The sequence below is a fragment of the Tachysurus fulvidraco genome, chromosome 11 (genome assembly GCF_022655615.1).
Source record: "Tachysurus fulvidraco isolate hzauxx_2018 chromosome 11, HZAU_PFXX_2.0, whole genome shotgun sequence".
Taxonomy (NCBI): domain Eukaryota; kingdom Metazoa; phylum Chordata; class Actinopteri; order Siluriformes; family Bagridae; genus Tachysurus; species Tachysurus fulvidraco.
In genome coordinates, this window is record NC_062528.1 from 18,032,392 (window position 1) to 18,044,984 (window position 12,593).

The window sequence follows — 12,593 nt, forward strand, 5'->3', positions numbered from 1 at the left end:
AGACCCACTTGCGGCTCCAGAGCCTGGTCTAGGCCAATGCTTCTCTTATGGCAGTAGACGCTAAAGCTATTCCTTTGGATCTGCTACACATGAGACTGTTTCAACTCTGGCTGAGGAGCAGGGTTTTTTTTACACATGACAAGCTTTGTACACTTCGTATGTGGATAGACCATGGTTTCTCACTTTGGGTCACCTTAGGGTGTGTCATCATAGCAAGATTCTTTTAATGGATGCCTTCTTCTCAGTTTGGGGAGCAAACTTAGATGGCTGCCCTGTCCATGGCATACGGCAGGGGTACTGTTTCTTGTCTCAGACAGATAGCCTGAAAATTGCCTGCTGTTTCAGTACTGGTTGCCCCAACATCAATTGTTGGGGAAGTCTAGATTTGTGCTCTCCATTCAGGTTGGCAAAGTAGATCTTGTTCTGGGCAGACACCAGATTTTCCTCTCTATCCAGCATGCATAATCATGAAGCATGATCATGAAGACTTCCTGTCGAGGCAGGGGCTGGGGCTCAGGGAATGGCATCTCAACTTGCAGGTGGTGTAAAACAAGGCTTAAGTGTCTCTGTTTGCCACTGAGCAGTCGACTGTGGGTTTCTCTTTTCAAAAATCCCTTTGGGGCAGGTCACCATAGTACAAATGAGGATTCCTCTGTATGCTTTTCCCCAATAGTTCTGCATACAGCGATCCTAGCCATGGTAAGCCTTGACAGAGTCTGCCTGTTACTGTTACTCCATGCTGGCCCACCCGAGTCTGGTTTGCAGACCTAATGTCCCTTCTGGACAGTGCTCTTTGGGAGATTACCATGAAGAGGAATCTACTTTCTCAGATTATCCACTCCTGCTCCAAGATTTGGAAACCCATGCCTATTCTAACGGCCTCTTTGGGGAGGCATCCTATGATCTCTTGCTTTCTGTGCAGTGCTAGGCAGCTGAGGCTCTCCTGCAAACCGCATCTCCCCTTTTGTGACCTCTCATTGATCCTTGAGTGGATGCTCCAAGCCTGCTTTGAGCCAGTGCAGTCAGTCAATTTCTGACCCTGAAAACAGCTCTGCTCTTAGCCTTGGCCTCCCAAATAATGTTAGGAGTTCTGCAACCTTTTCAGTCACTCCTTTCCTGCATAGAGTCTGCTCCCAGCTATATCAGAGTCACCATCAGAGTCTATAACGTTGTTTGTCAAGAGCTGTTTTTTGGCACATGTGGAGGATTGACACAATATTAGGCAAGTGGTTTTAATGTCATGGCTGATCATTTTATATGTGCATATATGCAAAGAATAGTTGAACCTTCTCAAATTATTCATTCATTCTTTCATTTTCTACCGCTTATCCAAACTTCTTGGGTCACAGGGAGCCTGTGCCTCTCAGGCGTCATCGGGCATCAAGGCAGGATACACCCTGGACGAAGTGCCACACTACAGACAATTTTTCAGAGATGCCAATCAAATTACCATGCATGTCTTTGGACCGGGGGAGGAAACCGGAGTAGCCGGAGGAAACCCCCAAGGCACGGGAGAACATGCAAACTCCACACACACACAAGGTGGAGGCGGGAATCTAACCCCCAACCCTGGAGGTGTGAGGCAAACGTGCTAACCACTAAGCCACCGTGCCCCCCTAATGTAGAACAAACAAGTGGAAATAGAGGTAATGTGGTAGATAAGAAGTTCAGTATGGCCTGCCAGATGGAGGGAGTCTTGGAGGTTATGGCATTACGATTGAAGCACCTGCCTCGCCTCACGGGCACCAACACAGAGAACCGTCTTCGGAATATTTGCCAATTCTGGACTGCAGTTCCCATAATCCCCGCACCGGGGCTAATTATGCTGACAGCTGTTTCCTATTTCCCACGCTATATAAGCTGAGCCAGTGCGAAGTCTCGATCAGCCATTGCGATCATTCTGAGCGTTTCCCCCGCATCATCCAGGTTCTTCTTCGTGAAGAAAAAGGACGGAGGCCTCTGGCCGTGCATCGACTAACGTGCCCTGAACGAGATCACGGTAAAGTTTCCATATCGTCTTCCCCTCATACCATCGGTCTTGGAACAGCTCTGCAAGGCTCGATACTTCACCAAGCTTCACCAAGCAGCGCCTATAACCTCATCTGCATCAGAGAGGGAGATGAATGGAAAACTGCCTTTTCGACGCAGTCCGCCCAATACATGTATTTGTTCATGCCGTTCGGCCTTTCTAACAGCCCAGCAGTATTCTAGTCCTTCGTTAATGATGTGTTCCATGATATGCTGGACCGCTGGGTAATCGTGTACATCGGTGACATTTTAATCTACCCCCGAGACACTGCAGGAGCACTGTAAGACAAGCGGAGAAATGTGAGTTCTATTAGACCTCAGCGACCTTCCTAGGCTATGTCATTTCAGCCGAGGGGATTTCCATGGATGACTCCAAGGTGCAGGCGGTACCACAGTGGCTGCGGCCGCAAACCATTAAGGAGCTGCAGCGCTTCCTTGGGTTCGCCAACCTCTACCGCCATTTCATCCGCGGATTCAGTACGATTGCGGCGCCCCTCACATCCATGAAAAAAAGCACCTGGCCGTCTCTCGTGGTCACCTGACGTGGTCACGGCCTTTCGACGCCTGAAGGAAAGTTTCACCTCGGCTTCCATCCTTCACTACCCTGATACGACCCGTCGAGGTAGACACCGCCAGCACCAGAATCTAAGCCGTTCTGTCACAGCGCCAGGGTCCGGCTAATAAAATATTCCTGTGTGCGTGCTTCTCCCGGAAACTGTCACCCACGGAACGCAACTACAATGTAGGGGACCACGAGTTACTCACCATGAAGGCGGCCTTCGAGGAATGGCGGCACTGGCTGGGGGGCGCACTTTAACACTTTGAAAGCCTCTCACCAACTCCCCGCCAGATTGTTACTGCCTATTCCTGTCCCACAGCGGCCATAGTCCCACATAGCCATCGCCTTCGTCACAGATCTGCCTAGGTTACTACCTGCCTACTGCCTAACAACTGCACTATAATCCTCACCATCATTGACCGGTTTTCAGAAGCATGCCGCCTGATCCCTCTGACGAAACTCCCCACGGCATTCAAAACGGCCGAAACCCTCTGCAACTTTGTGTTCTGTTTTTTCGGCTTGCCCAAAAACATTGTTTCTGACAGACTGTCACGAAGTGACACGGTGAGACACAGGCGAGTGAGGATCCAAATGCAGTTTAAGGTTTTTTAATAAACAAAACACAAACAAACCGGCAAGCAACGTGGAACAAACAGGAAACGGGAACATGGACATGCACACACCAACAACGACCAACAACATTGAAGTGAACAGACAGAGTATATATGGTGAACGAAAACCAATCACAAAACAGAGACAGACAAGGACTAAGACAAAACACCTGGGGAAGAGATTGAATGTAATTAGTGTCCATGGTAACAGATAGGTGGGCGGGGTCAACAATTAACATCAGGGAGAGACGGCAGACAGAAACAAGGGGAAAACACAGACAGACACATTACACAGACGGCCCCAGTTCACGTCACGGGTCTGGTCGGCTTTTTTCAAACAGCTGAACGTCAATGTCAGCCTCACCTCAGGATATCACCCACAGGCCAACGGGTAGACGGAGCTCCTGAACCAGAAACTCACTCATTTCTTCCGCTCGTACTGTCAGAACAATCAGTCCGACTGGAGCAAATACCTCATGTGGGCAGAATATGAGCAAATGGGCCTCACTCCCTTCCAGTGTATTCTGGGCTATCAACCTCCCTTGTACCCGTGGTCCGGCAATCCATCCGACATGCCGGCCATGGACGAGTTGTTCCGCCGGAGTGAGGAGACATGGAGCATGGCACATCTTCAGCTGCAGAGAGCCATCCGGAGACAAAAAGTCCAAGCCGACTGCCACCGCAGAGTGCACCCTGATTATCAACCCCATCAGTGGGTCTGGCTCTCCACCCGCGACATCCATCTCTGCCTGCCCTGCAGAAAGCTCAGCCCCAGGTATATGGGGCCTTTCAGGATTGTCAAACAAATAAACCCGGTGTCGTATCGCCTGGCATTACCTCCCACTTACCGCATCTCGCCCACGGTTCACATCTCGCTGCTGAAACCCGCTGATGGACCGAGAGGAGACAGAGAGGGGAGCGCTGATACATCGAGTCCGCTGCCTCTACTGGTCGATGGTGAGGAGGCTTACCAGGTTCGCAACCTGCTAGACTCCAGACACTGGGGAGGCAACCTCGATTACCTGGTCGACTGGGAGGGGTATGGCCCAATGAAACTATATAAGCTGAACTTGAAGTTTACCCCAGTGTGAAGAACTTTACCGCAGTGCGAAGTCTCGATCAGCCATTGCAAACATTCTGAGCATTTTCCTGTTTATCTCTAGTTCAGGTTTTTGCTACTCTGTTTCTGTCTTTTGGTTTATTGATTGTTTTGCGCCCGACCTGACCTTCTGCCTGTATTACTGACTACGATTTCTGCCTCCTCTACGTTATTGTGTTTGCTGTCCCTGACCTTTGCCTGTTGTTTACGAGATGCAAATGGATAATCAGCCCAGTCGTTACAAATAATGGCTCTTGATCAATTTGTTGCAATTGGAATTCCAATATTGCACTGTGAGGACCTAGCTAGTCTTTAATGTCGACACTTGTACAATTGAGTGGCAGAACTGAACAGACAGTGACTGAACACAGTATTGATTTATTGGCATTGGGATAAAAATTCGAGGGTGTCTTCATGATAAATTTCAGACCCAAACCAGACCACAAGGATAGCAAAAAACACAATTATTAAACATATAACAACAGAAACACCGGTAAACCACACTGGGGAAAAGAAAAGAAAACTGAAACTCAAGACTAAGCAAACAGAGACCACAAAGACATCACAAAGACGAGGATTCCATGCTGCCCAAGGTAGCCATTACGGTTCAGCATGGACTTTTGGCCATGTGCTTCTGTTTATGTTCCATGTCACTTGTTTCCCCCGAAATCATTGTCAGTGTATGTTGTTCTTCCTTGTCCTTTCTCCTGTTTAGTTTTCATTGTATTTTAGTTATTAAACCAATTTATTTGAAGCTATGGAGCATATGGGTTTGTCTATTTCCTCCTGGTGTGACAGAAGGATTCCACACAAACTCTGACCCAGAAGGATAGCTTCAAGCCTGGACCGGTTTATTGGGAGCATTTTTTTCCTCCTCCTGGACTGTTCTTACAGTCTTCCTGTTTTTTCAGTGACATTGCTCAGTATTTTATCTGGTAAGGGACACTGCTCCACTTCTGGTTCCCCGAGGAGGACGTCGCCTAACTTCTGTTCCGCGGAGGATGTCACCATCCCGGTTTTGTCCTTTATTTGTGTGTGTGTGCGGGGGGGGTGTCCTGCGGCATCGCACCACACCTGTTCCTGGTTTTCCGTGGAGGACGGCGCTTCACTTCTGTTTCACGGGGGGTGTTGCAAGCCCATGGCAGAGGATCTTTCCCAACCCTTCCACTCTCCCATTCTGGTTTTCAAGACGTGGTCTGGCTGTGATGTGTCGGGGCTTGTGCTCGGCCCGTCTGCTTGGCTGTGTTATCTGCCCAGGGAATTCTCGCATGTTATTGCGATAGCTGTGTATATTTCCCCTTCTGCTGATGGTGAATTGGAAAAAACAGAATGTCCTGCATTCTGTTTTTAACAGACTGTTAACACAGAGCCCAAATGCCATTCTCATTATCTCTGGCGATTTCAATCATTCCCCTCCATCCACCACTCTGTGCACATTCACCCAGTGTGTTTCATGCCACAATAGAGACAATTAAACACTGGATTTATTTAATGCAAACTCAAAGAAGGCTTACACAAAGGAGGCATCACACACACACCCGCCTGGGAGATCAGATCCCAACCTGGTTTATCTCAAACCTGTGTACAAACCCCATGTATGCAGGCAACCAGCTACCTCATGCACAATGAGAACATGGTCTGATGAGACCAGTAAGGCTCTGAAAGACTTTTTTGAAACAACTATATGGGAAGAATTGTGTAATCCACATAGGGAGAATAGCGACAATCTAACAGAGAATATTACTGACTATATCAACTCCTACCAGGACTGTAAGGTGTTTTCCCAACAACAAGCCATGGATCAACCCTGATATACTCTCCTTAAAGAGAAGAAGAGGGTTTTTATATCAGGAAACAAGGAAGAGCTGAAAACTGTCCAGAAAGAAAAACATCCTGCGTGGGGCCTGTACCAAAGACGTCATGCCCAAAAGACTTTGGAGACTACCGACTAGTAGCACTGACCTTGCATCTGATGGAGACATTGGAGAGGCTGATGCTCACTCATCTCCGACCTCTGGTGAGCTCATCAATGGATCCACTTCAGTTTGCCTACCAACCTGGCATTGGAGTGGAAGACACTGTCATCTTCCTCCTAAATCAGGCTATTTCGCACCTGGAAAAGGTTGGGAGCACAGTGAGTGTCATGGTCTTTGACTCTAGTGCTTTTAACACCATCCAAACTGTGCTCCTGAGGGATAATATGGTGTACAACGCCGTTACTTTTGTCAGTAACTAATACTCTAACATGTTACTTTTTTAAATAAAGTAACTCCATTAACGTTACTATATGGTGCGTTACCCGTTACTTTTTTAAATTAATTAATTTAGGCTGAAGTTTAGCCTACAGCCTAACCTGTTTACAGCAGCGACACATTGTAGGATTGGTGGATGCCAACCACTGTAAACATGAAGAAGACGCCATGTGGGCGTGTTTCCGTTTATTCAAGTATGTGTGACAGTAATTCCGAAACACATGGGCTATAGCCCACCCACACTGACAATTGATTGGTTGACTTACCGAAACAGGCCAATCAGGATTTGCCCCCTCCCTCTCTACCGTGCTCTACAAGCTCTCTTGCTCACTTTCTCTAGATTCCTGGAGATTGTAACTAATTTGCGGGCATCAGGGAGCCGCTATCAATATGCGGGAGGCTCCTGAAACATCCGGGATACTTGGGATGTCTGGTTTTGTGTTTGTATAGACCATAATGCATAAAAGGGCATTAATGGGAACATTAAAGAACATTCTTTAAAAAAGTAACTAAAAAGTTACTTTTAACAGTAACGCGTTACTTTTTGGTGTAAGTAACCAATAACATAATTGAGTTACTTTTTGAGTGAAGTAACTAGTAACTGTAACTGGTTACTATTTTTTATAAGTAGCACAACACTGCTCATGACTGTGAGTCTAACATGGTTGTCTGCAACACATGGTTCTGGCCCTGTTCCTCTTCACCATATACACTGCAGATTTCATGTTCAGCTCAGCAACCTGTCACCTGCAGAAGTTCTCTGATAACTCTGCCATCATCGGTCTGATCACAAAGGATGATGACAGGGAGTACAGAGGACTGATCCAGAACTTTGTGGACTGGTGCCAATGGAGCTGCCTCTGAGTGCACCTTTAAAGTGTAGGGAGAGCTACTGAAGACCATTATTGACTCTGTGGTGGCCTCAGCCATTGTCACGGTTAGACAAAGGCGAATGAGGATCCAAATGCAGTAATGAGATTTAATGACCAAAAACAAGAAAACAGGTACACAGACAGGCAAAACAAGACCGAACACAGAACTGACAGGAAACAGGAACATTGAAACGACTAGCACCAGGGAAGTGAACAAACAGAGAATATATAGGTGACAGGAACCAATGACAAAGCAGAGACAATCAGAGACAAAGACAACACACCTGGAGGAAAGATTGAGTACAATTAGTGTCCATGGTAACAAATAAGTGGGCGGGGCCAACAAATAACAGCAGGGAATGACAGCAGACAGAAACAAGGAAAACACAGACAGTCTTATTACAGAGACACCCCCCCCCAGCTGCTTTCAGACAGTGCCAAGTCCGCAGAAACCAGTCCAGGAGGGTGGAGCAAAGGCACAACCAGGATGGGAGGGCGGGTTGAGTTCGTGTAGTGGTGGCACCAGCCGAGCAAGACGCTAGGGCGGTGCTGGAAGAGCAGGATGCCAGGGCCACGCCGGCAGAGCAGGAGGCCTGGGCGGAGCTGGCATAACACGAGGCCAGGGCGGAGCCGGCAGAAAAGGAGGCCAGGGTGGAGCCGGCAGAGGAGGAGGCCAGGGCAGAGCCGGCAGAGCAGGTGGCCAAGGCCGAGCCGGCAGAGCACGAGGCCAGGGTGGAGCCGGAAGAGCGAGCATGTGGCCAGTGCAGAGCTGGAAGTGTAGTGGTGGCACCAACCGAGCAAGACGCTAGGGCGGTGCTGGAAGAGCAGGACGCCAGGGCCACGCCGGCAAAGCAGGAGGCCTGGGCGGAGCTGGCATAACACGAGGCCAGGGTGGAGCCGGGAGAGCAGGAGGCAAGGTCGGGGCTGCAGGTGGAGACAGAGACCAGAGCAGGACTGGAGACCAGGGTGGTGCCGCAGGCCGAGCCAGGGACCATAACGGAGTTGGCGGCCAGGGTGGTGCTGGAGGCGGAGCCCGAGACCAAAGCAGTGTCGGAGGCCAGGGCGGTGCCGCAGGTCGAGCCAGGGACCAAAGCGGAGTTGGCGGCCAGGGTGGTGCTGGAGGCGGAGCCAGAGACCAGAGCAGGGCCGGAGACCAGGGCGGTGTCACAGACGGGGCCAGAGACCCGAGCAGGGCTGGTAGACCAGGGCAGGGCTGCTGATGCGATCAGTGAGCTGGCCGTGATTGCAACCCATGGTGATGCTGGGGGGTGCTCTGAGCCTGTAAACAGGGACAGGAGGTAGAGGGGCTGGCAAATCCAGCGAAACGAAACACAGGACAGATAAAACAGGAAAATTGGTTGGTTCAGACCAGGCAGAGAGTTCAGGGAGCTTGGGTGTAACCATGTCGACTGCGTTATCCGACTCAGTCATTTCGGTCGACCCAGCTGGTTTGGCTGGTTCCGTCGACCCAGCTGGTTCCGTCGACCCGGTCAGTCCGGCTGGTTCCGTCGACCTGGTCGGTCCGGATGGTTCCGTCGACCCCTAATCGGTTCGGCTAGTTCCGTCGACCCGGTCGGTTTGGCTGGTTCTGTCGACCCGGCCGGTTCCGTCGACCCGGTTGGCCCATCTGGTTCTGACCACCCGGCTGGTTCTGGCGACCCTGTTGGTCCCGGCGACATGGTCAGTCTGGCTGGTTCCGGTGTCCCGGCTGGTTCCAGCGACCGGTCGGTTCCGGCTGGTTTCGGCGTCCTGGCTGTTTCCGGCGACCCGGTCGGTCCAGCTGGTTCTAGCAACCCGGTTGGTTTCGAACAACCCAACTGTCTCCGGCGACCCGGTCGGTCTGGTTGGTTCCGGCGACCCGGCTGGTTCCGGCGACCCAGCTGGTTCCGGTGACCCGTTCGGTCCGATTGGTTCCAGCGACCTGGCTGGTTCGGTTGGTTCCGACGACCCGGTCATCTCCTCTGGTTCTCACGACCCGGTCAGTTCGCACGGGCCTCAGCCGAGCTTGCCAGTACGGTAGCCATGTGAATCGGCTCGGTCACAGGTGTGCACGGGACTTGGCTGGACGGAGGCACTGTAGGGCATTCAGCCGTCCGTGGCTGGTTCCTCTCCGTAGCCCACGGACCCCGATGCTTGCTGTCACCCCTCAAAAAATATTTAAGGCCGGCTTCCGTCTCTCCACTGTCCATGGTTACCGAGGACCCACCCAGGAGCAACGCCAAGTTGACGAAATCCGACAACGATCCTATCTCTCGGCTAGTCGGCATTAAGTAGCGCAGGTTGTTCTCTAGTCCATGCCTGAAGATGTCCTTTAGAGCCTTCTCTCCAAAGTTGACCTGGTTACACAGGTCCACGAATACCTCAGCCTATTCCTCAACTGGGGAATGCTCCTGACATAGGCAAAGCAGGATTTCTGCTGGATCCATTTGTGGCTAGTCGTTCTGTCATGGTTAGACAAAGGCGAATAAGGATCCAAATGCAGTAACGAGATTTAATGACCAAAAACAAGAAAACAGGTACACAAACAGGCAGGCAAAGCAAAACCGAACACAGAGCTGACAGGAAACAGGAACATTGAAATGACTAGCATCAGGGAAGTGATTCTATGGTGTGGTATGCTAGTGCAGCATCATCTCCACTGCAGAAAAGAAGAGACTGGACAAGCTGATCAGGAAGTCCTGGGGATTCCTCTGGACACTGTACAGGAGGTGAGAGAAGGGAGGATGGTAGCAAAACTTTCGATACAGTTACAGCGGGTCTTTTCTCCCTGCTGCTATTAGACTTTACAATCAAAGCTGCTCCCAGTGAATCAGTCACCATAATTACACATTGGATTACTGTTTAACTGAAATAATAACAATAAAGTATTTTAAATAACACGTGCAATAAGAGAAATTTGGGAAATTGTGCAATATTACCTGTGTGCAATATGTCTGTTAGTGTAACTACTTACTTGTGGTCTCTTTTTTTCTTCTCTGTATTTATACATTGTGTATATACTGTATACTATTCTATGTCTCTATTCTTTTTAGATATTTGTATTTCTTTATCTTTGCTGGTGTAACAGAGAAATTTCCCCATTGTAGAACAAATAAAGGTATATCTCTAATCTTATCTTATATCTATTTGGAATATATTACATACAATATACTGTATCTTCTAAAACATCCTGAAATAATAGCTTAAATATCTCGAGCTGTCAAAAAAAACTGCATTGAAGAAATGTTTAAATTTACATTTTAAAGCAATGTTTACCCTGCTATAGATATATAAAAAATAGTTGTTTTGTTAATAATAAGAATGCAGATTTTTTTAATAGAAATGTAGTAGTGGTAAATCATTGGACTGGATTGAATATCTTGCAGTCATGCAGGCTGGAATAGAGTATGAGTGTATACATTCTCTAAGGGTTTGATCAGATGTAAATGATTACGTCAAAACATGCTCAAAATCTTAACAGTGTCTCGTTAAAAGCCCAAGACAAGTCTTCCTCCCTTAGTCTATTTGCAGCTTTGCAAGAGCCTGAATCAAAATTTAGGGAAGGTATGATTCAAGTTCAGTGGATACAGTGATTATTGCATTTTGTATATTTTAAAATACATACATGATTGAATGAAACATTTATTTTTTAAATCAAAAAAGTTGTTTAACTTGAAAGTATGCTCTTTTTGTCAGGTGATTACCTCTACTGAAATGATGTACAAAAACAGAACAACAAATATACATGAGTTTATCCTACAAGGATTTACAGGAATTTCTGCAGAATATTATGGATTGTTAGGAGCCTTTTTCCTTTTTATTTACCTGTTGCTGGCATCTGGGAACATTTTCATCCTTGTATTTGTGGCATGTGAAAGGAGTCTTCAGAAGCCAACATACATCATCTTCTGTAATCTTGCAATATCAGATCTTGGATTTGGAACTACAACTCTGCCCAGAGTTATTGCTAAGTACTGGATGTCTGATATCATCTCATTTAATAGTTGTATCACTCAATTGTATCTTGTTCATTATTTTGGGACTTGCAGTTCATTTCTTATGGCATTAATGGCCCTTGATCGGTTTGTTGCTATATGTAACCCATTGAGATATCCAGTTTTGATTAAGAACTCAAGTATTGTGATTCTTTGTTTAGTGCTTTGGATAGTAAGTCTATTCATTCTTGGTGGGACTACTTCATTAGCCCTTAGTGTGCCTTACTGTGGCCCAAATATTATACGTCACTGCTACTGTGACTACATTTCAGTAATTAGCCTAGCATGTGCAGACATAACACCAACAAAACCAATTAGTACTTCCATTGCTATGACAGTACTGTGGGGTCCTTTATTTTATGTCATATTTTCTTATGTGGCCATTATTATTTCAGTCATGAAAATCTCAAGTAAAGAGGGACGATATAAAACTTTTTTAACATGTACTCCACAGCTGTTAATCATCTGTCTGTACTATCTCCCCAGAAGTATTGTATATATGGCATTTGCTGTTGGATATCATTTCGAAGCAAACCTCAATATTGCATTGGTAATGATGTACAGTCTTTTCCCTGCCCTCATCAATCCACTCATATACTGCTTTAGGACCAAAGAAATCAAGGACACATTAATGAAGAAATTTAAGCAAAGGCAGTTGAGAGTAAATGGAAAAACAATTTTAACTTAAATAAAATTCTGATTACTATCCAAAGCATTTCATAGGTAATTGATGAGTCGTAACATATACATCTTAACCTGCCATTGCTATTAATGTTAGATTTCTTAAATATAATATACAGGAAAATGTGCTGAGGCTCATACCTTTGTGGCTCTATTTGTTTGTAAATGGGTCATGAGCAACTTATTCATTACATCAGTGTTTTTTTTTTGTTTGCTTGTTTTTTCTTTGTTTGTTTTTAATTAATTTTGGTATTTTTAAGTATATTTAGTTGCTATATATTTAGATTCTATATTCAGCTTTAATTAAATTTATGATTACAATGTACAAGGTGATTGGTTGAGTATATTTCATTATTAAATCATTAAATGTAATTAAATTTTATTATTCTGATTTAATGAAATAATAATAATAATAATAATAATAATAATAATAATAATAATAATAATAATAATAATAATAATCATAATAATATTACCAGCTGTGCATATTTTTTCTGCCAGTGCCAAGCCCAAAACC

General features: G+C 46.6%; 1 protein-coding gene across 1 annotated transcript; it reads left to right on the forward strand.

Moving 5' to 3' along the window:
• Positions 1-10,846: 10,846 nt before the first annotated feature.
• LOC113649442 (olfactory receptor 2AT4-like) lies at positions 10,847-12,083 on the forward strand. The gene is made up of 2 exons (XM_027157240.2): positions 10,847-10,964; positions 11,080-12,083. Exons 1-2 carry the CDS (start codon positions 10,847-10,849, stop codon positions 12,081-12,083), a joined length of 1,122 nt encoding a protein of 373 aa, XP_027013041.2.
• The last annotated feature ends 510 nt before the right edge of the window (positions 12,084-12,593 follow it).